The sequence below is a fragment of the Triticum aestivum genome, chromosome 1B (genome assembly GCF_018294505.1).
Source record: "Triticum aestivum cultivar Chinese Spring chromosome 1B, IWGSC CS RefSeq v2.1, whole genome shotgun sequence".
NCBI classification, from domain to species: domain Eukaryota; kingdom Viridiplantae; phylum Streptophyta; class Magnoliopsida; order Poales; family Poaceae; genus Triticum; species Triticum aestivum.
In genome coordinates, this window is record NC_057795.1 from 61,975,286 (window position 1) to 62,000,421 (window position 25,136).

General features: G+C 45.4%; 1 protein-coding gene, 1 long non-coding RNA gene and 1 pseudogene across 2 annotated transcripts; all 3 read right to left on the reverse strand.

Moving 5' to 3' along the window:
- Nucleotides 1-2,724: 2,724 nt before the first annotated feature.
- On the reverse strand, nucleotides 2,725-5,818 carry LOC123106899 (uncharacterized). Its single transcript, XR_006451542.1, has 3 exons — nucleotides 5,431-5,818; nucleotides 3,077-5,250; nucleotides 2,725-2,985 (listed from the first exon to the last, which is right to left on the reverse strand). It is a non-coding gene; the product is annotated as an uncharacterized lncRNA (long non-coding RNA).
- A 766-nt stretch (nucleotides 5,819-6,584) lies between these two features.
- On the reverse strand, nucleotides 6,585-9,683 carry LOC123106890 (protein Rf1, mitochondrial). Its single transcript, XM_044528929.1, has one exon. The coding sequence runs from the start codon at nucleotides 9,602-9,604 to the stop codon at nucleotides 6,962-6,964; it is 2,643 nt and encodes an 880-aa protein (XP_044384864.1). The 5' UTR covers nucleotides 9,605-9,683; the 3' UTR covers nucleotides 6,585-6,961.
- A 2,963-nt stretch (nucleotides 9,684-12,646) lies between these two features.
- LOC123106907 (protein Rf1, mitochondrial-like) lies at nucleotides 12,647-17,861 on the reverse strand (annotated as a pseudogene).
- Nucleotides 17,862-25,136: the final 7,275 nt, after the last annotated feature.

Here is a 25,136-nt window from a genome sequence, read left to right on the forward strand (position 1 = left end):
GTGTTGTTGACGATTGAAGACGCCATCAAGCCTCGAAGCAACGACACAGAGGAACTCTCAATGAAAGCACCAATGTTGGTGTCAAAACCGGCGAATCTCGGGTAGGGGGTTCCGATCTGTGCGTCTTGGGCTGATGGTAACAAGAACCAAGGGACACAATGTTTACCCAGGTTCGGGCCCTCTCGATGGAGGTAAAACCCTACTTCCTGCTTGATTAATATTGAAGATATGAGTAGTACAAGAGTAGATCTACCACGAGATCATAGAGGCTAAACCCTAAGAGCTAGCCTATGATGGTATGATTGTAATTGTGATCAGCCTTCTAAGGACCATCCTCTCCGGTTTATATAGACACCGGAGAGGGCTAGGGTTTACATGGAGTTGGTTACAAGGAAGGAAATATAATATCCGGATCGCCAAGCTTGTCTTCCACGCAAAGGAGAGTCCCATCCGGACACGAGCCGAAGTCTTGAGTCTTGTATCTTCACACATCAATAGTCCGAACGATGTATATAGTCTGGCTGTCCGGATACCCCCTTATCCAGGACTCCCTCAGCCGCCGCAACGGCCGTTGCGACGACCACCCCCATTCGCCGCCGGCTGGGGCGGCGGGAAGGGAGCGGCCGGGGCAGGCGGGAAACCTGGCGTGAAGACGGGCGCCGCCGGCTGGGGCGGCGTCGGGCGCGATGGTGGGGGTGCTTGACCCCCGCGGGTACCGACAACGAGGGCGGTGTGGGCCGCGCGAGTCCACGCCATCCGCATCCGGCGCTCCTCCAACTTGAGGTACGCGACCACCTTAGCGAAGGTAGGCTCCGGGATGAGGGTGAGGTTGGAGGCAGCGTTTCCAAAATCCTCGTTGAGGCCGGCAGTGAGGGTGCTGATGAGGAGCTCGTCGCCGATCGTCTCCCCGAGATCACGGAGCTCATCGGCAAGCTTCTTAAGGCGCATGCAAAAATCATCGATGGACGAGTCAAGCTGCTGGCACCCATAAAACTCGCCGTGGAGAAGGACCTTGCGCTGCAGCCGGTTGTCGGTGAAGATGCCATTGAGCTTGGTCCAGACCGCGTAGGCGTCGTCGTCGTCGTCCACCACGGTGTGGAAGAGGTCGCTGGAGATGGTGAGGTAGAACCAGCGGATGATGGTGGCATCGAGGATCATCCACTCCTTGTCGTTGATCATGAGCGCCGAGTCCACGATGCCGTCCACGTGGCCGTGCAGGAGGTACTCACGGAACACAAGCGAAAAATACCGCTTCCAAGCGGAGTAGGATGTGGTGTTTTGATCAAGCTTCACCGGGACACGCTCATGAATGTTGAGGTCGCGGACGAGGGTGACGCCGGGACCGGCGAACGGGTTGGAGACGGTGGAGGAGGAGCTCATGGCTAGGGTTAGGTTTCGGGCGCGGGACGCGGCTCCGGTTTAGAGGTGTGGCGGCGCGGGTGGGAGGCGGGCTTGGGTGGTGCGGGGCACAACGCGGGTGGAGGGTTAGGGTTCGGGAAAGAGGGGTGGGCGAAAGCTGGTGGCGATCTGCGGCGGCGGCCTCGAGGAGAGGCGGCAGCGGCGGAAGGCGAGGTGGTGGGGTGGTGTGGTGGCGACCAGCGGCGGCGGCGGCGGCGGCTGATGGCGGCTGATGGCGGCGGCGGGGAGTAGAGGCGGCGGCGGCGGCGCGGAGAGGGCGGCTGCTTAGGGTTTTAGGATCGTGCTGCGATAAATACCATGTAGAAGGACAAGATGTGGGTTGTGCAATCACCATGTATTGATCGGTGCACCAGACAGGTATATATAAGTACAGAGGTAGGCCACAACCTCAACTATACAGAGAAAACCGGAGGTGAGCCCTACACATAAATATACACGTACACAATATACTCAACACTGTGCAAATATACTGGAGTGCTATCATTTTCTTTTTTGCAACGATGGGACAAAGTATGTCGTTGACAAGAATAATACAGTACATAAATAATTAGAAATGAATTATCATGTAGGATTGTATCATCATGTCTATCAGAATAATACATGAATAATTTTATATATCAATATTTATTGCACCATACAGAAAAATGGATTTTTAGCCATAGAAAAGTTCTTTACAAATGTACTGTGAAAATATTTAAAAAATCTGATGGTATACAATCCCACAACTGAGAGGACCCACATGGAAATTATATTCCAATAAATATCTTTTGAATCAATTGACTCTTTTTTTTTAACTTCAAAACTTGTGAGCTGTGACACTGACACCCGTAATGCCTTCAAGCTACAATCACCATCTCAAAAAAACAGAAAAATATACTTGGAAACATTACCACGTCCGACAGCATGGCTGGGGTTCCTAGTTACTTGAGAGAAAATAGCATCTTCATTGATTCATACTCCCTCCATTCGGAATTACTTGTCTCTGAAATGGATGTATCTAGAACTAAAATACGTCTAGATACATCTATTTTTGCGACAAGTAATTCCGAACGGAGGGAGTATTTCATAGAGCTGGAGGGTCAATTTCATAAAAGAAGAAATGACTTTCTCTCGCAAATTGCTACCTTGTGTGACACGGCACATACTCTTCTTGCCTATCTTTTTAACTATACTCGTTCTAACTCTTTCCAGTTCAGGACGAATCAACAAGACAGAAGCCATCTCGGATACGCATGCAGTTCCATAACCGTAAGCAGGAGCTTCATCAGGAGCAGCCACCCTCTTTCGCATCAAAGTTTCGACAGAAATGGGCTTCCTCTTGCATCACTCCACAAAATCGCCCTGCAAAGATTTGATGCAAAATTGTGAACATCCTAGTGCGGACTAGAAGTTCCTAGCAAGAGTAACATGAGCACAGGAGCCAAAGATTTGAGTGGTTATTTTGTGTGTTTACCTCAGCATGCACGTGAGCACTAGATTTCTAGTGATTGTCCCTTGTATGAAAACTTCTTGCCACACCCAGAGAATCAGATTGGATTGTCCAAATTGGATTTCTGAAGTTGAAAGCTGTTGAGAATGAAAAAAACAGAGTGGGTTTTCCAGTTTATTGTAGAGAAGTATCCATGAAACAAGTCAACATGTACGATTGCATACACACCTTTGAAATGAGCACTTGCAATTCCCCAAGTTGCATTTCATCCTCTAAGTGACAAATTAACCGTCATGCATTAACTGATGCCGCTTGAAGTCTTCTTAAGCTGTTTAGTGCCACAGACACCACAATGAACATGCCAATGAATAGTTTGGTTATGGGCCTTGAAGCACTCCACATTAGTAAAAGTCTTGATGCAGCAGTAACATCATAACATTAGAAACGTCAACTTACAAGATTGAGACTGCTAGGCAATTCTTATTACACTAAGAAAACGAAACACGGAAATTTTATAGAAACTCAGTTTTTCACCATGTGATTCCTCATGTTTCTGTAACTTGATAGATGGACTACTCTTGTATCCAGCGCAAAGTTCAGTTAACATTTATGCATACTGAGGGCAATCCTCGTGAATTTCTTGAACAGAGCATATAAATAGTTTTCCTTGATGAGCAAGTAGATAGCGGTTCAAATAGTTCATACAGCAAAGGGTCTCTGTAACAGTTTTGAAAGGGACACACATCAGAATTATTTGAAGCCACTCGATCTGATTTGCTTCCTACAACACATACTTCTTTCCATAGAGACAGTGCAATATCATACATCAGATCTTGGATTTTACTCCCTCCGTTCCTAAATACTTGTCTTTCTAGAGATTTCAACAAGTGACTACATACGGCGCAAAATGAGTGAATCTACACTTTAAAATATGTATACATACATCCGTATGTTGAGTCCATTTGAAATGCCTAGAAAGACAAATATTTGGGAACGGAGGGAGTACATGTTTATCTGGAATAACACCCCTCAATGTGCACAATTTCGTTGACTGTGACCTGCTTCACGTCCTGAAAGAACGACCTAAGACTCCAGCTCAATGAAAATTTGTTTGCCAATGGTTTCAAAATGAATTTCCTTTTGTTCAGGGGAAAAGCCATGTGTGGTCTTGGATCACATAATTGTTGAGAAACACAGCACATAAAACAAAAATGACTGCTACATACGTGATGCCAAGTCGTTGCAGCTGAGCTTGAGTATTGCTAAAAAAAACCATTCCCTTGGTCAAATGATGCTTTTGTATACTACAGCCTCCCCTTTTTCTGCCCTTGCCTTGGGTGTGCATTACTAATTCAAGTGATTTTTGGCAGCGAAATAAAGGAGACCAACCACAATCTGTCCGCAAACTCATCAACCATAACAATCAGCTCAGAAGCCAATTTGCTCTACTGCAAACAGAATACCCTTTTTCAATCATTTCCTTTATGAGCTCCCTGTCCAAAACTACTATGTCCTGGCCTCCAACCGTACTCATGAGTTACACAATTTCTTTGTTGCAATATATCACCAATACAAAGGTACAGGCATCTTCCAGTACTGATAGGTACCCATGTCCACTGAGCTCTCCTCTGAGCTCCTGGAGTATGTTCTCATTTTCCTTCTCTCGAAAGCTTTGGAAGATCTTGCGGGCTAGGACACAAACATCAAAATTCTGTGATCCACAGACCCACCTCTGCAGTTGGAAATGATTCTGGATATAGCCATATAGGGTCGTTGTAGGTGAGTGTGCCAAGGTGGTCTTGCCCAATCCACCCATTACAACATTGGGAAGGACCATGAGACTATTAGTGATAGGTTGACCAGTTAGAGTCTGTAGAATGGCATGCTTCTCTTAATCTCTTGATTGGCCTATAATGTTCTCTGGGTCAACCAATGACAGAATCTATTTACCGCTACTGCTTGGGTGTCGACCCTTGTTGCCATATTTAAACACAAAGGCATTCATATTATGGAATATAAAATGGATGTGATCTGGAAAGAGCTTTTATCACATCAAAGCCGATCTCTGAGTAGTGTCCCTTCTTCTTGGGTTGGCCGCAAAAACCTCGTACTTGAACGACTTCATTCTCTTTGTAAGCACCTTGAGCTCCTTGAGCTAGGCCTTGATCCATTCTCAGTGGGTTGCTGCCTTCTCGGCCTTGGTGATGACTCAGGATGACTGGGAGCAGATTCAGATTCAGGATCTTGTGCTGCGTCTCCATGCCCTTCATCACCATGTATTAGTCTAGCATGTAGCTGGAAACCTTCTCCTTCACCATGGCCACCAGCAGCCCAACCACCATGGTTTGCAGGAATAATGGAATTTTGTTCGGACATGATGTTGTCTGCGTGTGACAGACTGCCTGCATGTGCAGATGAAATGAAATTTGCTCAGAAAGTATAACAAATAACCTCATGGTACATGTGAAATTTCTTCGATTACAGTTCATATAAATATCCTGAGAGGCTTAGGCTTTCAATGAATAGTTGCCCATTTCAAAAGCATCCTTGTTCGATAATAATGGTAGCATCCCCTTCCTTACCAATCATTTTCTGTCACGCCCTCACCAGCGTCAGTGCTGATGACGGACCACGAGTCGCCTGCCCCTGAAGAAGCCAGATCCAGCAGGCAGACCGAGCAAGCACCAGCGCGATTCTCAAGTCGGATGGCTCTGTGAGCTGGTATTGTGGAGCATAAGCCCACATGTAAGAGTGTGGTTACGTGTGTGATATAAGGGGCACAGTTGGCCAGCATGTGGGGTGTGAAGAAATTGACTCTGAACATCTCTCTCTCTGTTTTCTCTGCATCTGACCTACCTTCTCCTTCCTCCCTCCTGTACCACTCTTCCTCACCCAACTCTTGCTGTACCCTGTCAGCTATCAATGGATAAGACCCGGGTCGTGACATTGTCCCCCTTCTTCCTTCACCTCTCCCCCTGCTCCATGGGCGCCATGGCCTCAATGCCCCCCCCCCCTCCCCCACCCTATTAGTTTCGTGAGGTGAATCCAAGCATTCCCAAAGTACATATTTTTTTTCTCAAGAATTCTCGCCACAACAACAAAATTGCGTGGAAATCTACCACACAGCACATAACAGTAAAGGTTGCAGCTTGGTTTCCTGGCAGAGAAGTACTAAGAATGGAGCGCACCAAAACTGGAGAGGAATGCACACCAGTGTACGAGAGCAAGAAGTGTTCCTCGAGCAGATGCTTTAATTCCTTCTCCTCTATCACACGAGGCGGTGTTGGTGTCCTGCAGACTGAAGAAAAAGTTCACACAGTGAAATCATGGTCGTGCATTTACCTACATGATGAGGGGAAATAGTTGAATCTCCAATATGAAGTAAAGCAGAAAGAAAAATCATACTGCAAATACCTTTCTCACATGTATGCAACAAAGCTAAAACAGTGGAACTGACAGCATAAAGTACATGAGACTCTGGTACGAGCTCCTGAATCTGCTAACTCAACATAGCATAGGCAACCTCAAAGGCTCAAACATCCATTCTTCCAGGTCCAGTTTGCCCAGACATATAAAACAGATTTCTCAACATAGCATAAGTAACCTCAAACATCAGCAAGAATTACATTACTAAAAATGCATTCATATGAAGAAAAGTGAACGCATTAGAGATTTTACAAAATCTCAAGATTGTATACCTTTCCCAAATCGCCATCAGAAGTCATTACCCCTAATATTCCATAGAAAATTTCTTTGAATATGCTGTGCAAAAATCCATAAGATAAAACGCAACAAATCAAACAAAGAATTCATATGCAAAATCCTTTAAATCAAAGAGGCTCCTATCTTTTCCCAATCGCCATCAGAAGTAATTACCCCTAAAATTGTAACCAGACGCGTTAGACTAATTGTCTACCTTTCCTTGCCCATCCAAGATTAAAAGATTCATAGACATGTCACTTTCATGTGATCTGGACACACTGCAAAATGAACTCAACCATACAAGTAGAAAGTTCGGATTTCTTATACAGTTGTTCTGGCAGGAGAGCTTTCGGAAGCAATAACATACTGTGCTTTCCGAGGAGTTAGTCTCGTATGCAGCATATCAACTAGTCAACCAAATCCATCAAAAAATTGATACTTTGCAGGGAGCAACTTAATATCCTCCAGATGTTTCCCTTTCCTTGAAAAGAGAGACAACATCAATGAGGTAGTTGAAGCTTCAAGTGAGATACTCTTCCCATCAACTTTAGACAAATAATTGCCAGCCTTGGCTATCTCACCTTTTTCCAACAACATTCTGATGATATCATTTATAAGACGGGAACTAGGAACGATGCCACTGTTGTCCATTGATGAAAACATATTGTCAGCATCTTCCACTGCTCCGCCTTTTAGAAGATTTCTTATCATTACTGCATAAGTATATTCATTGGGCACCAACCCATTGCCTGATATTGCAGCAAACAATTCCTTAGCTTCTTCTTTTCTTTGAACCTTGTACATTGCATCAATCATGGTATTGAATATTTCAATATTGAACTTCACATTCATTGCTCGCAATTTCTGGAACAGTGCAATCGCTTCGTCTACACAATTAGTTTGACAAAGACCTCCAAGTATTATATTGTATATGGAAATGTCCACTGTTGCTCCACTTTCAATCATCTCATGGAACATTTTCATTGCAGCAACAGTTCTCCCAGCATGAAACAACCCACCCAACATGATGCCATATGTAACAGTGTTAGGTTTAATTCTCTTGCGCGGCATTTCTCTAAACAAAGTCAAAGCATCATCAATCCTTCTGTTTTTAAAATAGCCATCAAGAAGTGCGCTATAAGTAACAACATCAGACTCAACACCAACTGATTCCATGACATGAAGTATTTTGAATGCTTTATCCATCTTCCCAACTAAGCAATATCCGTCAATCAGTGAATTAAATGTAATGACATTAGGCCTCTCACCGATGCCTATAGCCAAGTCAAAGACAGCATGTGCATCCATAACCCTTCCTTCTTTGCACAGACTGTTTATTACTGAACTGAAGAAAACAATGTTAGGACGAGGAATACCTTTGTTCATCATTTCAAACATCAGCTCCTTAGCTTTAACCAAGCCACCATGCATAAAACAACCCTGAATTAGGGAGTGATAAACAGCTGTGTTTGGCTGAATTCCCATGGCAATCATCTGATTAAATTTTTCCATAGAATCAGTCAACCTACCCATCCTGGAAAGTGCAGCTATTACAGTGGAATATGTGACTACATTGGGACTCACTCCTTTTTCCCACATTTCTGTAAATATCAGCATAGCTTCATCCGTCATTCCACGTTTAGCATATCCATTAATTAATATGTTGAAAACACGGCAGTTGGCAGCAATACCGTTTCTTTCCATTGAATTAAAGAGATCAATCATATCAGCAAAGCATTCTTCATTGGCATACCCATGAAGCAAAATATAGTAGGAGATGACATCTCTGTGCCCTTTGGCAGTCATGGCATCAAAAAATTCTGCACCTTCTTTGCTTCTTCCATGCTTACAAAGGTAAGTCATTAAGGAGTTGCAAGTAAAATTATCTGGTATAAGGCCCCGGCTTTTCATTTCTCTAAACAATTTAACAGCCTCTTTCCACCGCCCAGATGTGGAATATCCATGGATCATGCAATTATATGTCACATTATCGGGTTGAACACCTTTGTTAACCATCTGCTGAAGCACTAGCTCTGCCTTGTCCATTGCTCTGGCCTTGCACAATGCATCAATGATTGAACTATATGTCCACACATTGGGCTCAACACCTTGCTGCATCATTTCATGGAACAGATTGCATGCCTTGCCTGTTTCACCTTCCTTAAAGAAGCCATGGATGACTGTGCTATACGCCACCACGTCGGGGGAGCAGCCACCTCCTACTTTCGCCATCATATGGAGCAGGTTGAGCGCCTGCTGACTCATGCCATTGTCGCATAAGCTCTTGAGAACAATGGAGTATGAGAAGGCATCAGGCACACAGCCGAGCTCAGACATCCTATGAAGCAGCACGTTCACAGCCTCATCCGTCCGTTTCGCGCGGCAGAGACACTTAAGGAGGGTGTTGGCGACGATCAGGTCAGCCTTCAGGCCCGTCCTGAGGAGGCGACCGAAGAAGGCTAGCCCTAGGTCCGGGCGATGCGCACGACAGCAGCAGTTCATGAGAATGCCGTACGTGAAGATTGTGGGCGGTGCCACCCGCGCGCCGGATTCGTCCCGGCAGACGTGGTTGAAGAGAGCGAGGGCGAGGGCGGGACCATCTCTGCAGGCTTCGGAGGCGGGCGCACGGGCGAGGGCGGCAAGGAAGCCGTTGAGGGAGCGCCCGGGGACCGGGGTGGCCTGCCGCAGCAATTCGTCGAACAGGTTGTGTGCGTCTTCCCAGCTGAAATTCCCGGCGCGGACGCGCTCTGTGGCCGCGGCAAAGGCTTCGTGGGGAGACCAGGAGCGCGAGGGCGGCGAGGTGGAGGAGAAGAGGCGGCGGTGTTGGTGGAGGTGGAGGTGGATGCGGGACATCGGCGTGCTGGTGGTGCGGTACTGGTGGAGGCGGACGAGTGGCGGAGAGGGAGGCGGAGAACGGACGCCGGCTAGGTGCAGGAGGGGGAGGGGCGGCGACGGAGGCGGGTGCGGATGCCGCGGAGCATCGGCGTCGGGAGTTCGTACGGGAGCTTTTTTTCCTCCGATGACAGGAGTGGAGATGCGGATGCGGCGGAGCATCGGCCGTCGACTGGGGTTCGCACGGAGTGGCGAGAGCTTACTTTTCTTGGATAGCAGGAGTGGAGATAGCCGTGCAGTCACACAACTGAACTGAGACGAGCGTTCGCTAATTTCTGTCAATTGGCATGGGTCCCATCTCCCTGTCACAGAGTTTTCTAAAGAAACACGTTTAGGGTTTTTCAGTCTTTACTTTTTTTGAGGGAATAATCTTTACTATAGTAGGCTGGGCTTTGCAATGCTTAATAATAACAATTTCTATTTATAATACCTTGCTAGCAGAAGCTTTCTTTTTAATAATTCTAATATTTCAGTAGGTCCAAACATATTACACTCTCCAAGAGCGAACCTCTTGGTGCTCTCTTGCGACGTCCAGGTAGGATATCTACAGTGTTTAGCGATAGGGTAGAGGTAGAGCGGCGCGGCGCGATTGGTTGCTTGACGTGGAACACCTGATTGGGAGGAATAGAAAACTTAAGAGGGAAGTAAAGAGACGCACACAGCCTCACACGTAGAGTACACCATAGATTGGTAGCTACTTGATACTCCCTCCGTCCCATAATATAAGAATGTTTTTCAAACTAACAAAGCTTGAAAAACATTTTTATATTGTGGGACGAAGGGAGTACAAGATACAAGGTTTCAGAGGAAGATTTGGGGTTAGAGGAGAAGAACAAGAAGGAACCGAGAGCGGAGAGAAATAGGAAGGGGAATGGCATCAGCTGATTCTAACTTCTTAGTTGCCTACTCCGTTGCTCCCGTGGCCACATATAAGGTTGATGTGACAAAGGTGTGCAAACGGAGGATGGGACAGTGGAGAACTTTAAAAAACATATTTCTACATTGAAAAAATCAATTCTTTTGCACATACACAAATACATATATAACACGTTCAAGGAAATTTTCATAACGAAATACTATCATACATGCCGTAGACAAAAAAAAAACAAATACATACTTGACAATGGGCCATTTTTTGTTGTTGGGCCGGGATTTTTTTTTTGGTGCAGTTTGCAACCATAATATTTCTGGATGAAATTTTACAAATTTTTCGCGAATGTGTATAAGTTTTCATTGACTTTTCTTTGTTTTTTAAAAACTTAGAAATCTATTTTTTTAATCATTTGAAATAAAGTCCTCTGATGCCCCCGTCCACATGAACTTCGCACTAGTCGGCGTGATGGGAGCTCCTAGTTGGCGCTCTAAGCGCCACTTTTCTCAACCAGCGCCCGCAGCTCATCATGCGCCAGCTCCCGTGGGCCGGCCCAGGAAAGGAGGTGATCGCTGGTTCAGGAGTCGCTCGTTTCCCATCTCACGGGATCCGCTAGTTTCAGGGCAGTTGGTCGTTTCCCATCTCACAGTCAATGGTTGATCGGGTCAGTTGAGTTTTTTACAAATTCTTTTTTCAGAAACCCCCCTATCCCCAAAAATCACCAAATTCAAAAAAAGTTCACAAATTCGAAAAAAAATCATCTCTTTTGAAAAAATGTTCAGCAATTTTGAAGAATAGTTCATCAATTTTGGAAAAAGTTCATCGAATTTGAAAAAAGTTCATCAAATTTGAAAAAAAATCATTGAATTTGGAAAAAAGGTTCATCAAATTTTAAGAAAATTTCATTAAATTAGGAAAAAAAGTTCATCGAAATTAAAAAAAGTTCATTGAAAATTGAAAAAAGTTCATTGAAATTGAAAAAAGTTTAGTGAATTTGAAAAAAAGTTCACGTTGAAAAATAGTTCATCAATTTGAAGAAAAAGTTCAAGAATTATAAAAAAACATCGAGGCAGGAAGAATAAAAATAAAAAAAAACAAAAACGAAAAACGATAAAGGAAAAAGGTAAAAGGACAGATGAAATAAGGAAAGAAGTAAAAGGATGCTACTGATCGCATCTTGCTGGGTGGCGCGGTGGTAGCTGCCTGTTAACTCGGAGGGAAAGGTTAAAAAAATGAGACCAACCCAAGGACTAACCCTCGTTGGCATTTATTTATAGGAGAAACTCCGCGAGCACCACGCGTTCAAGCCGGGACTTGAACTCGGGTGGGCTGTGAGCAACCTCAGCTGCCCAGCCAACGGGTCGACGCCCTGTCCTCACTCGAAGGGAAAGGTTACGGGTTCGATTCCCGTCGGGGGCGCTACCTTTTTTGCCTCTACAAAGCGAAAAGGAACCAGAGTGAGATGGGCCTGTGATTTGACTAATCCTAGTACCTTTTTGAGAGAGAAGAGTAATACTTCGCTTTCACTCTATTAACAATTTACTTAACTATTAAATGAAAGCTGAGAGATTGTACGGGTATGGCCTTAGATGATGATGAACCTGTGATTTGACTAATCCTAGTATCTTTTTGAGAGAGAAGGGTAATACTTCGCTTTCACTCTATTAACAATTTACTTAACTATTAAACGAAAGCTAAGTTTTTTTTTTTGACATCCGATGAAAGCTAAGTTTGATTAGTACATGACAGCAATGTTTAACAAGTTTGCACAAAAACGATAACAAAACAAATGTTTAGAAGAATGAATCATGCATAGAAAAAATATATTTTGTTTTAGTGTTCAAAATGATAAAAGGCTGTTTCGATATATTGGAGTATATATATGCATACTGCTAGGACAAAACTTTAGAGATAAGAGTATATATTTAGTGCATTTTTATCTCCTAAATCATGCTGTAAGGGTACTTTTATCATAGTTCTTGATACACTGGGCATGCAGCCATACAAAAAGTATAAAGTAGCTAAATCATGCTCTCACCTGAAGGGGGTCTTGTCTACAAAATCCAACCACTCGGTGTTGCTGACTTGAAGAAGTTAATTCTCAACCTAATTTTTGTAATGTGCAAAAAATATCATCCTTACCTGAAAGAAGCTTCACCAACTTCAACCGTAGGTCCCACTACTTTTATGTCGTACGATAACTGGGATTTGCTCTGCTCTTTCTTGTCAGTTGTGAGGTACTGTACTAATAGCTCACCAACTTCAACAGTCCATTTTAACCAAGTTCATGCATGAGACGAGTTTGGTAGGTTTAGTCCAGACAAGGTTAAAGATGATCAATAGCCAGTCAACTAATTAACAGGAGTGGCAAATACGGAGTCACAGAAAAAATTGGTGGCATATCCATCATAACTTACTCCGTTATATACATCAAGATCGAAATCGAATATACATAGCAATGAATCCAAGATCACATTAGTAAACATATAAGATGCTATACAGGAAACTATTACTCCCTAAACTCATGCATCTGAACCTGAACACCCAGAGGATGATCCCAATTGAACCGGACCTGTGCTTCCATCAGACTGCCCTCAGCCTCAAAAATAGATTAGCAAGACGGTTAGACGATTGTATCCCGCCAGAAGATTCAAATCTGATATATCCATCATTCCGGGCTTGATACAGAACTCCAGAACATGGTCCTCGAGGAGAGATCCTCGCCTCAAAGTGCCCAAGTGATGAATCACCTCCAGTATGTGAGAAACAATATGCAGGTTCAGGGAGCGGGGCAATGAGCATCGAAAATTGCGGGCATTTACTCCTCCGTGTCTTCTGCAATCTCCGTAACTGATAAGATGTCGTCGCGAGGATGAACCATTTCCACACCGACACTAGCTTCATCTCCCACTTTCCCGGCTGCAACCACGGTTGTGACTTGGATCCCAACCTGTCAGTGTCACCAGAAAGGGAATTGGGTAAGGCCCTCAAAATATGAGAAAGTGAGAGTGGTAATCTATATGTCCTTAAATATCCAGATATCATGAACAAACTAGCGGCGCACTTGGATACAAAAGATTACGGCTGTGACAGCCAACAATAACTCAATAGGGCAGGTCCAGGTTGACACCTTTTTACATAATTTTTATTCAATTGGAACTTCGGATATGTTTGGCTGCAATTAACAAGTGTTATTCTTTTTCTAAAAAATAGCAAGTTCAGTTATGCTTTAAATTGAACAGCTAAGCAAACTGATTAGCGTATACCATCCCACTTACGGGTTTACCCATTCCACAGCATGAAGGCTTTGGTGACCTTAGTCAAAAGTTAGAACCAGAAAAAAATAAAAGGGAAGAAAGATGGAACCGTGCCAGACTGCCAGTATTACTGATTTGCCTGAAATTAGCCAGGAACATGTAGGTTCTCGGAATCTACAGAAAAGCAATGAACGAAATTGGTTGATGTCCAGAGGAGCTGGTTCTGACCAGTGAACTTGCATAGACGGTCTTTTAACCAGACCAAGACCGGTGCCCATTCCAGGTGTCCTCAGTCGAACTGGCCGACTGGTCCAGTTTTTAAACTAGGGACATGATTACTGACTAACGCTCAGGGACTAAAGTTCTTGCTCATGATCCCAGAAAAAGTAAAAATGGTACTGCTATGCAGATATTGCACCAATAAACGAAAAATTATTGGATGAAGCATGTTGACTTACATCCACCAAAAGCAAAGTCACCATGCGATCCTTAATGAACTTAAGTATCACCATGGCGACTTTGCTTGGATGCTCACCAGATATGAATTTTAGAAAACCTCATGTGCCTGCTTGGATGCTCATCAGCCTCTACAAAATCCCAAACCCCGAGAATCCACAGACGAAGGACGGGCCTACAAACTGCCTTAAATTGATATGCTTATCCAAATTGGATTCCTGAAATTCAAAGTTAATAACACCTTTCAAAATGAGCACTTGCAGTCCGGAAAGTGGCATTTAATCTTCTCAGTGACAAATGAACCTTCATGCATTCGCTGATGATGCTTAAAGTTCTTCTTTAGCTGTTTAGTGCCATAGACACCAGCTGTTTAGTGCCATAGACACCACACTGAGGTTATGGGCCTTGAGGCACTCCACATTACTAGAAGTCTTCATGCAGCTGGGTCCGTAACAGAAACATCAGCGTAATCCAACTTGACTGCATGATAAGATTAGAAACATCAACTTACAAGATTGAGACTGCTAGGCAATTCTAATTACACTTATGAAAAATAACTACGGAAATTTTATAGAAAATGAAAATCAATTTCTCATCATGTGATTCCTCATGTTTCCGTAACTTGGAAACATATTTAAGTCTTCCTACGGTTCTCTGTATAGATGAACTCTTTCTTGCTTCTACTTTGAGGGCCATGCTCGTGAATTTTGAACATGTCTCTGCATATTACCCGTGATACTGATCTTATGATTGCATTCTTCCACAGGGCATATAAATAGTTTTCCTTGATGAGTAAGGAAAGGGACTGTTTTACAGAGATTACAAAATTACAGGTAGCTAGTAGAACAAGATTGTGTACCTTTTCCGATGGCCATCCGAAGCAATTATTACCCCTAAAATTGTAACCAGTCGCGTTACACTAATTGTCTACCTTTCCTCGCACATCCAAGATGAAAAGATTCATAGACATGTCACTTTCATGTGATCCGGACACACCGGAAAATGAACTCAACTATAAAAGTAGGCAATTTGGTTTTGTTCTGGAAGGAGAGCTTTCGCAAGCAATAACAGAACTGTGCTTTCGAGGAGTTAGTCTCATATACAGCATATCAACTAGTCAACCAAATCCATCGAAAAAAATTGATACTTTGCTGGGAGCAACTTAATATCCTCCTGATGTTTCCCTTTCCTTGAAAAGAGGGACAACATCAATGAGGTAGTTGAAGCTTCAAGTGAGATACTCTTCCCATTAACTTTAGACAAATAATTTCCAGCCTTGGCTATCTCACCTTTTTCCAACAACATTCTGATGATATCATTTATAAGACGGGAACTGGGAATGATACCACTGTTGTCCATTGATGAAAACATATTGTCAGCATCTTCCACTGCTCCATCTTTTAGAAGATTTATTATCATTATGCTGTAAGTAGAAGCATTGGGTATCAAGCCACTGGGTGATATTGCAGCAAGCAAATCCTTAGCTTCTTCTCTTCTCCCAACCTTGTACATTGCATTAATCATGGTATTAAGTATTGCAATATCAAACTTCACATTCATTGCACCTAATTTCTGGAACAGAGCGATAGCTTCATCCGCACAAGTATCTACAAAGACCACCAAGTATTATAGTGTATGTGGAAATACTCACTGTTATTCCACTTTCGATCATCTCATGGAACATTTTCCTTGCAGTAACAGTGCTCCCAGAACGAAACAACCCATCCAGTATGATGTCATATGTTACAGTGTTAGGTTTAATTCTCTTATGCGGCATTTCTCTAAACAGAGCCAAACCATCATCGATCCTTTCGTTTGTACAATAGCCATTAACAAGTGTATTATATGTAACAACATCAGGCTCAACACCAACTACTTCCATGACATCAAGTACTTTGAATGCTTTATCCATCTTCCCAACTAAGCAATATCCGTCAATCAGTGAATTAAATGTAATGACATCAGGCCTCTCACCTATGCCTATAACCAAGTCTAAGACATCATGTGCATCCATAACCCTTCCTTCTTTGCACAGACTGTTTATTACTGAATTGAAGAACACAATGTTAGGCCGAGGAATACCTCTGTTCATCATTTCAGAAACCAGCTGTGGCTTTAACCAAGCCACCATGCATAAAACAACCCTGAATTAGGGAGCGATAAACAGGTCTGTCCGGCTGTACTCCCATAGCAATCATCTCACCAAATTTGCCAATTGCATCAGCCAGCCTACCCACTCTACAAAGTGCGACTATTACAGTTGAATATGTGAACGCATCAGGACTCACTCCTTGTCGCCGCATTTGAGTAAATTTGAGCATAGCTTCATCCATTAATTCACATTTAGCATACGCACCGATTAATATGCTGAAAACATGGCAGTCGGCTGCAATGCCGTTCCTTTCCATTGAATTAAAGAGATCAATCATATCAGCAAAGCATCCTTCATTGGCATACCCATGAAGCAAAATACTGTATGAGACGATATCCGGCTTGTGGCCTTTGGCAGTCATGGCATCAGAAATTTCTGCAGCTTCTTTGCTTCTTCCATGCTTACAAAGGTAAGTCATTAAGGCGTTGCAAGTAAAAGTATCTGGTATAAGGCCCCGGCTTTTCATTTCTCTAAACAATTTAGCAGCCTCTTTCCACCTCCCAGATGTGGAATATCCATGGATCATGCAATTATATGTGACATTATTGGGTTGAACACCTTTGTTAACCATCTGCTGAAGCACTAGCTCTGCCTTGTCCATTGCTCTTGCCTTGCACAATGCATCAATGATTGAACTATATGTCCACACACTGGGCTCGACACCTTGCTGCATCATTTCATGGAACAGATTGCATGCCTTGCCTGTTTCGCCTTCCTAAGAAGCCATGGATGACCGTGCTATATGCCACCACGTTGGGGGAGCAGGCACCTCCTTCTTTCGCCATCATCTGGAGCAGGTCGAGCGCCCGCTGACTCATGCTATTGTCGCATAAGCTCTTCAGAACAATGGAGTATGAGAAGGCATTAGGCACACAGCCAAGCTCGGACATCCTATGAAGCAGCACGTTCACAGCCTCATCCGTCCGTTTTGCGTAGCAGAGGCACTTGAGGAAGGTGTTGGCGGTGATCTCATCTGTCTTCAGGCCTGTCCTGAGGAGGCGAGCGAAGAAGGCAAGACCTAGGTCCGGGCGAGACGCGCGGCAGCAGCAGTCCATGAGGATGTTGTACGTGTGGACTGTGAGAGGCGCCACCCGCGGGCCGGCTTGTTCTCGGCACACGCGGTTGAAGAGGGCGACGTCGAGGGCGGGACCATCTCTGATGCAGGCGGCAGAGGACGTAGCACGTGCGAGGGCGGCGAGGAAGCCGTTGAGGGGGCGCTCGGGGACCGGGGTGACCTGCCGCAGCAATTCGTCGAACAGGTGGTGTGCATCATCTTGGCTGAGCGTCCCGGCGCGGACACGCTCTGTGGCCGCGGCAAAGGCTGCGGTGGGAGACCAGGAGCGCGAGGGCGGCGAGGTGGAGGTGGAGGTGGAGGTGGAGCTGCGGCGGAGGACGCGGAGGCTTGACATGGGCGGTGGTGAAGGAGCGGCGGAGGCGGATGCGGGACAACGGAGATGTAAAGGAGGACGGGCGGCGGAGGCGGATGCGGGTTAGGTGCAGGATGGGGAGGAGCAACGGAGACGGAGGCGGAGGGATAGATGCAGGGGGATAGGATCAGCGGCGGTGGATGCGGATGCGGAGGGGCATCGACGTCGGGAATGGCCGTGCGCAGTGGAGAGAGCTTTGCTACTTTCTGTCAGTTGGTACGCAGGCGGAGGTTTCTGCAGTCACACGGTTTCCATGCCCTCTTGTCATGCTTAATTACGATATCTTTGTTCTTTCTTTTCTAGAGTCTTATATTTTCTTTCCTTTCCATAACTCCATTTTTCATTTTCCTTTGTCCGACGAATCAGACCCATAAATCAGCGGATGCGACGAGGCTATGGCGCTAGTAGCAGTACCGAGGCTCCTCAAGCGGGTACTTGATGGGCTGCTCCGGCCCCGGCCACCTTGGACCCACGTCTCTTCATTGCCCATGGCTGGAGTCTCCTGCCGGGCAGCTCCGGCCTTCACGACCCAGCAGTTGCGTCCCTTCCAGCTCATCTGGTTCACCGACATCCCAACGGTTATGGCCACGACAACATGGATCTGTATCCCTCCAGTCCCTGCTTACCGGCGTTGTTGATCGTCGTCGTCCCACCCTCTCATGGTTTGCTTTGCCGCCTGCCCTACCCTGTACGACCCAAAGCCCCCCTTTCGCCAGATCCAACGCTTGTGGGTCTGGAAGCGGTGCCACCCTCTGACGATAGGTGCAGCCCCGCCACCCCCCTTCTGTCATGGTGGCTCCGACCAGCATTGGCTTCCTCATCTCCGACTCCAGGTACGGCGGCTATGGGATTGCTCAGCCTTAGGCCAAGGAGAAATCCTTGCTTGGCTTGTTGATGCTGGCAGCGGCGGCATCTGCGGATGTCGTTTCCCTTCTTGGAGGCGTTGTCAAGGCCCTCTGTTGCGTCCCTCTTCGAGCTCAGGGGAAACCCTAGGTCTGGTTCCTCCGGACCGGATGGCGACAACGTCTCGGTGTCGACTTCCTTCTTGAAGACGCTATCTTACTCGCTCACGGTGTTCTCGGTTTTGGCTTAGGCGGTGTTGGAATTCTTGCTAGTTCGACATTGTCATTTTTGGTTCGGGCTTGGTAGGTTTAGCTGTGGTGTATCCTCTATTTGTGTCGGGCATCCCTTATGTCTCTGCCCCTGGCACCATGTTCACGCTTGTGTGTTCGTGTCATGTGTTGTACCCCCTTTGTATTCATTATACTCCTCCTATCAATGCAATGATATGCAAGCTTTACGTATTCGCGAAAAAGTCACCAGCTCAGTTTTCTATTTTATTTTTGCTTTTCCCTTCATCTTTTTTGATCACACCGTCAATGTTTGTTTTCCTGTGCCGCCACCCTCCTAGATTTTTGCCGGATATCACGGGGTTGCGTGGGGAGGATGGATGACATCGAAATACAGTGAAGGCCACCCCACTTCGGGACATGAAGCTGGGTGGAGCAAAGCTCAACATCAAGAAGCTGGGAAGTAGGTCAGACGTGGACGACGTCATGGAGGTGCACAAAGAGGCCAGAGAGAGCGCTTGGGGGATGCTGAAGGTGGGTGATGTGGTGGTAGCGGCTGAGCTAGAGTATCGGGTGAGGTAGGGGTCCCTATTGGAAGTGTATTTTCTTTCCTATACCCTAAAAATTTGTAAGATAAGATTCAACAAATCAAACAACCCATGTGGAAATAATTCCTATAAAAATCAGTTAAACGAAAGATTTCAAGATACAACCATATCTCAGAAGGAAAAGGAAAACATACAACTACAGATTGGGGTTCCTTGTTACTTGAGCAAAAATAGCATTGTTCTTTTTTGGCACGACTTTCACCAATGTGATTTCGTGATGAAATTATGCGTGCACAATAAACATTTGTGAAAGTATGACATAAATAAAATTAAGAATTTTTTGAATTTTTTTTCTATTTTTCTATTTTCCTGTTCAACCCAGTGTAGAAAGGTACTTTCGCTTCGGAATTCACATCTCATACAGCGGGAGGGCTTATTTGACAAAAAAAGGACTTGCTAGACAATTGCCATCTTATCTGACACAGTTACATACTGTTTTTTGCCTATCTATTCCCTTTACCTGTACGTACATCCATCATATGTATAACAAAGAAAGGAGATACTCATAAGTTACTCAAAAAAAATACTCATAAAGCATGCCCGATACCAAAAAAAAAAAACTTGCTAGCATTTCTCCGATTCCTTCCAAGTTCTGGCAGGAGGAACGTCGTTCGCTTTCTTTCTTTCTCTCAAAGAAAGAAAGGCGATCTCCAGCCAGCAGGAGTCTTCACCGCCGCCGCCCTTCAGTGGCGACCTCGGTTGTCGGTGATGAGGGGGGTCGCCGGATTCACGCGTGTGGCTCGTATTTTACTCTCGTAGTTTATGTTTTTAGGTTGTCCATCGTCTCGGCTTCGGCGGCGGCAATGACGATGCTGAATAAAGTTTCTTCAGATCCTATTCTGACAAGGCAATCGGTCCTATGGTTGGGGATGGTTTTGGAAATTAGTTTGTTCAAATAAGGATGGCGTGGTGGCAGCGGCATCCCCGTGGTGGACCTATGTCCCCGGGCTCCGCCGTTGCGACTACGTTTGCTTCAGCACCGACGCGGAGCTTGGGAGGTAGTCCACGAGCGGATGCAGATTGTGGTCTGCATCAACGGCATCTATAAGGTGGTTGTCGTGAAATTGTCACGTCAGATGTCCTAGTGAAAGGACTTAGTCGTGAAGCCATCACAACTAGAAAGCTTAAAGGGGTTAATCGGGACAAAGGACACGAGGTTTATACTGGTTCGGCCCCTTACGGTGAAGGTAAAATCCTACGATCTACTTTTGAGTGGGATTGCTTATGTCTCGATAACCAGGGAGCGAATCGCTTGACCTAGCTCTCGAGTTGATGTTACTTGTCCTGAACCGCCGCTGGGTCGTCCCTTTATATACAGAGGTCGACGCCCAACGGCTTACAGAGTCCCGGCCGGCTCATAAACAGTGTCCGGCTCGGTCTCTTAACTATTCTTGCCTTACAATACAAGTCACGCACATATGTCAGTTTATCACTATGGGCCTTAAGTCGCCTCTGGGTTTTGGACCCTTAACTGAACCGCCATCTTTATCCTTAGTCATGGGCTTCAAGAATATTTGTAAGCATAACCCGGCCCCTTCTGGGCGGGTCATACTAATAATTATATCCCCAACATTAGGCCCCAGATTGATTTGGACTAGTTCATGTCAATCTTCAACACTTAAGAAAAGTCTTCTGACCTTATGAAATTTCCGTAACCTGCCATGACGTCATCCTCTGGATTTGTTGTAACCCGCCATGACATCACCTGCCATAAATGCATGTTTTTTTGTTTTTTTGTTCAATGTATCCCAACGGATCTTTATCTTGATGACCATCCTGAAAATCGAGGCGTCCTTGCAGTTGGATAATTTATGTTTTTGGCCTCCTCGTTTTTCGTGCTCTTTTAATGGTCCTTCCTTATAAATAGACCCGACTAGGTCTTCTTCATTCTTCCCTTTCTTCGTCTTCTTCCTCTCGCCCCCATCTGTCACTCAAGCTCCACCGCCGCCACCGCAGCGCACCTCGTCTCCGTCAACCTTGGCCGCTGCATCGACCTGAACTTGATCAGAGAACGGCGCCGCCCTTCCGCAACAAATCTACTGCTGTAAGTTTTCCCCTTTCTGCACCATAGATCCATGCTAGGGTTAGTCGAGTTCTTCTGTACAGTTCGGAGTTCATCCCAGTTCTTCGTGTTTTCTTCTGCCATAGCTCTTTTCGATCCAACAGTAGCGTAGATCTCGTGCGGTAACTATTCCGCATCCACTTTAGGCACTAGCAGATCTTCTTTCTTTGTAAAGAATCCACATTAGAACACATGAACTTCTCTATACCATGTTTTTAGGTCTAGAAAATTTTCTTTTCTGAACGTCCATTTGATCCAAAATAATAGTTGCAGCTTGTGAAACCTGTTTATGCAACACTTAGGCAAAAATCTGCACTTATTAGATTCATCCAGCCATGGCGACTCTGATCACCGGCATTTAAAGAGGCAATGCTTAATTTATACTTTGACCACCCACGGCGGTTTAAACAGTTCAGACGGCTTATACAGCCTATGGCGGCTTAAATGATCTTGACATAATTATCCTTATACCAGTAGGCCCCTTCATAAGCCGCCATCTTGAATATGAACTGTATTGTTTTTCCTGCCCGGCTTAAATTTGAACCGGCCCTTTTTACTTTGTCTTAGGCTTTCATCACAATGGCACCAAAAGCACCTACTTCCTACAACTGGGTCAAATCCATTGTCACAGATAGCACCCTTGACAACTTTGTGAAGACCGGCTATCTGCCGAAGAAAGAAATCATGTCCTATCGTGCTCCTGACCCGGAGGAGGAATTTCCTCAGCCCAAAGAGGGAGAAGTTATTGTTTTCACGGATCATATGAACCGGGGTTCTCTCCTCCTGGCTCAAAATTCTTCAGAGATGTGTTGCACTTCTTTGATCTTCACCCACAAGACATCAGACCCAATTCCATGTCTAACATCTGCAACTTCCAAGTATTTAGTGAAGTATATCTTGGAGAAGAACCCAATATTTTGCTCTTCAGAGAGCTATTCTATTTGAACCGCCAGAATGAGTGCGCCAGCGGTCAGAGCTTAGAACTTGGTGGTGTCTCAATCCAATGTCGTAGGGACATAATTTTTCCTTATGCCAACCTGCCGAGTCATCCAAAAGACTGGAATAAGACATGGTTTTACTGCCAAGACACCTCTCCGGCTGGTGAAAACCCTCTGCCCAGCTTTCGTGCTCTTCATCTTGGGCCCAACCACCAGTTGCCTGACAAGATTACAGCCGCCAAACGGAAAACACTTGCCCCCACTTTAGCCAAGATCAAAGCTCTTCTGAGGAATGGGTTAACTGGCATCGACTTGGTCCGGGTTTGGCTTGCCTGGCGAGTCATTCCGTTGAGCCTCCGCCCCGGCTTGATGTGTACCTACACGGGTGGAAAGGACGACCCTCTGCGGCACAGCCCTAACGACTTACCTGAGGATGTCATCAATGATATGACAAAGTCCCTTTTGAACGAGAGCCTGGCAGATTGTGGTAAAGTGGGCTTAGCCCCCTTCCGCAAAGCTAACACGGCTCCAAAGGTAAACCGCCCCTCCGAACAAATTACTTTAGTTTTTCGATGTTTTATCCACACTCATACCTTTGCTAATTCTCGCAGGTGGGTGACAAATTCTGGAAGGTCAAATATGACCATGAGGCTGCCAAGAAAGCCAGGAAGGAGAAGAAAGCTGCCAGGAAAGAGGCTGCCAAGAAGAAGGGTAAGAAAGCCACCGCCCCCGACTTGCTTCAGCTAGAAGATTCTTCTGAGTCGGAGGTAGCCCTTGACTCTCTTGGCTCCTTTTTTAAGCATCTTATTGACACTGATTATCAGCAGGAGGACACAGGAGCCAGCCGTAACAAGGCTGAGGAGGTCACTATCATTTCCTCCGACTCTGAGCCTTTGCGAAGACAGAAAATCTGCAGAGTAACCCAGAAAGTAAGATTTTCACATCCCTTAGCTTATCAAGATCCTCAATTTCTTTTGAAGCGACAGATTCATGAGAGCCGGAAGCAGACCCGGACTAGCAAGGACGCGGAGCTCTCCTCCGGCTTGCCAAACACCCCAAAGAAGCGCCAGACCGAGGTCACCTCTGATTTGACTTCCTTATATCCTTTGGCGGGTCTCACTCGCCAACCTCTCAATTCTTCTGATTTGGATTATCAGGAAACTTCCCTTTCCTCTGGCGACTCAATGCAGTCCACCCTGCCGGCTTCTAAAACCGCACCAGGGTAATGATAACCTGCTTATCCGATATTCATTTCAATCCATTGCATATGTATTAACCTTTTGATTTGATACAGTGGACAAGCCAAACCCAGCAAACGGGTCAAGAAGAGCAAGCCGACTGAAGATACGGTCGTGACCGAGCCAGTACTTACAACAGCCGCGCCTGAATCATCAACTCATAAGCCGCCACCTGAGCCAGCTCAAGACATACCAACTTCAACTGCTGACCTACCTGCTGAGAGAGCCGTTGATGGCTCAGAAAACCCGGAAGCTCCTAACCCGGTTAGGATGGATGATCCTCAAGACACTGACGTTGAGATCACCAGAACCGGCTTTGCTGAACTGGGAAGGCCAATCATGCTGGCCAAGTGTTCCGCCAAGGAGGAACTTCTGGATCACCGCCGGGTCAAGCTTGACGTTGTTGACTATGCTCACATGAGTATTGGAGACATCTTTTCTAGCTACATGAGCCAAGTGCATAGCAGCCAGAACCTTGAGATTGACATGGTGAAACAGATGCACCAAAAATTTGAGGTACAACCCCTTTCTCTGCATTCATTTATCTTTACTATGCCAGCCCCCAAGTCTATTGCTTATGATGAATATGCTGTAGACTTAGAAACAGATTTAATGACATCACTAGCATAGATGGATAAAGCATGGAAAAAACTCGGCTTACTCCGTAGTCCCCAAGGGACGGCTTAACCAGCATGGTTGAACCAGTCCTTCATATGATTATAAAATGAAATACTTACAAAGTTTTGAACAGCAATATGCATTAGCCCCCAAGTGACAAGTATTATTGTTTGCAAAGTGCTTGGGACTTACTATCATGAACCGCCATTTTAAGTAAAATTCTTTAGTAGACATTAGCCCCCAAGTGCCAATAATTATTGCTTGCAAAGTGCTTGGGACTTAATATTGCATCAAAATTTTCTTGATTTTGACCCTGTATTTGCATAGGCCACCACGAGTCAACTTGAATCAGAGGTGACTGACCTGAAGAACCGCCTTGAGTCCCAAGAGACAGAAACCCAAAGAGCCGACTCCAAGTTCAAATTCAGCGTTTCTGAACAAGAAAAACTGAAGAAAGAATTTGAAGCAGAAAAGAAGGTGAGGGAGTCCCGGACTAGGGGGTGTCCGGATAGCCGAACTATCATCATCGGCCGGACTCCAAGACTATGAAGATACAAGATTGAAGACTTCGTCCCGTGTCCGGATGGGACTTTCCTTGGCGTGGAAGGCAAGCTTGGCGATACGGATATGTAGATCTCCTACCATTGTAACCGACTCTGGGTAACCCTAGCCCTCTCCGGTGTCTATATAAACCGGATGGCTTTAGTCCGTAGGACGAACAACAATCATACCATAGGCTAGCTTCTAGGGTTTAGCCTCCTTGATCTCGTGGTAGATCTACTCTTGTAACACACATCATCAATATTAATTAAGCAGGACGTAAGGTTTTACCTCCATCAAGAGGGCCCGAACCTGGGTAAAACATCGTGTCCCTCGTCTCCTGTTACCATCCGCCTGGACGCACAGTTCGGGACCCCCTACCCGAGATCCGCCGGTTTTGACACCGACATTGGTGCTTTCATTGAGAGTTCCTCTGTGCCGTCGCGATCAGGAAGGA

Coding starts and splice junctions, on each gene's coding strand:
- LOC123106890 (XM_044528929.1), bottom strand. CDS start 9,604: ATGCTCCGCCGCATCCGCATCTCCACTCCTGTCATCGGAGGAAAAAAA.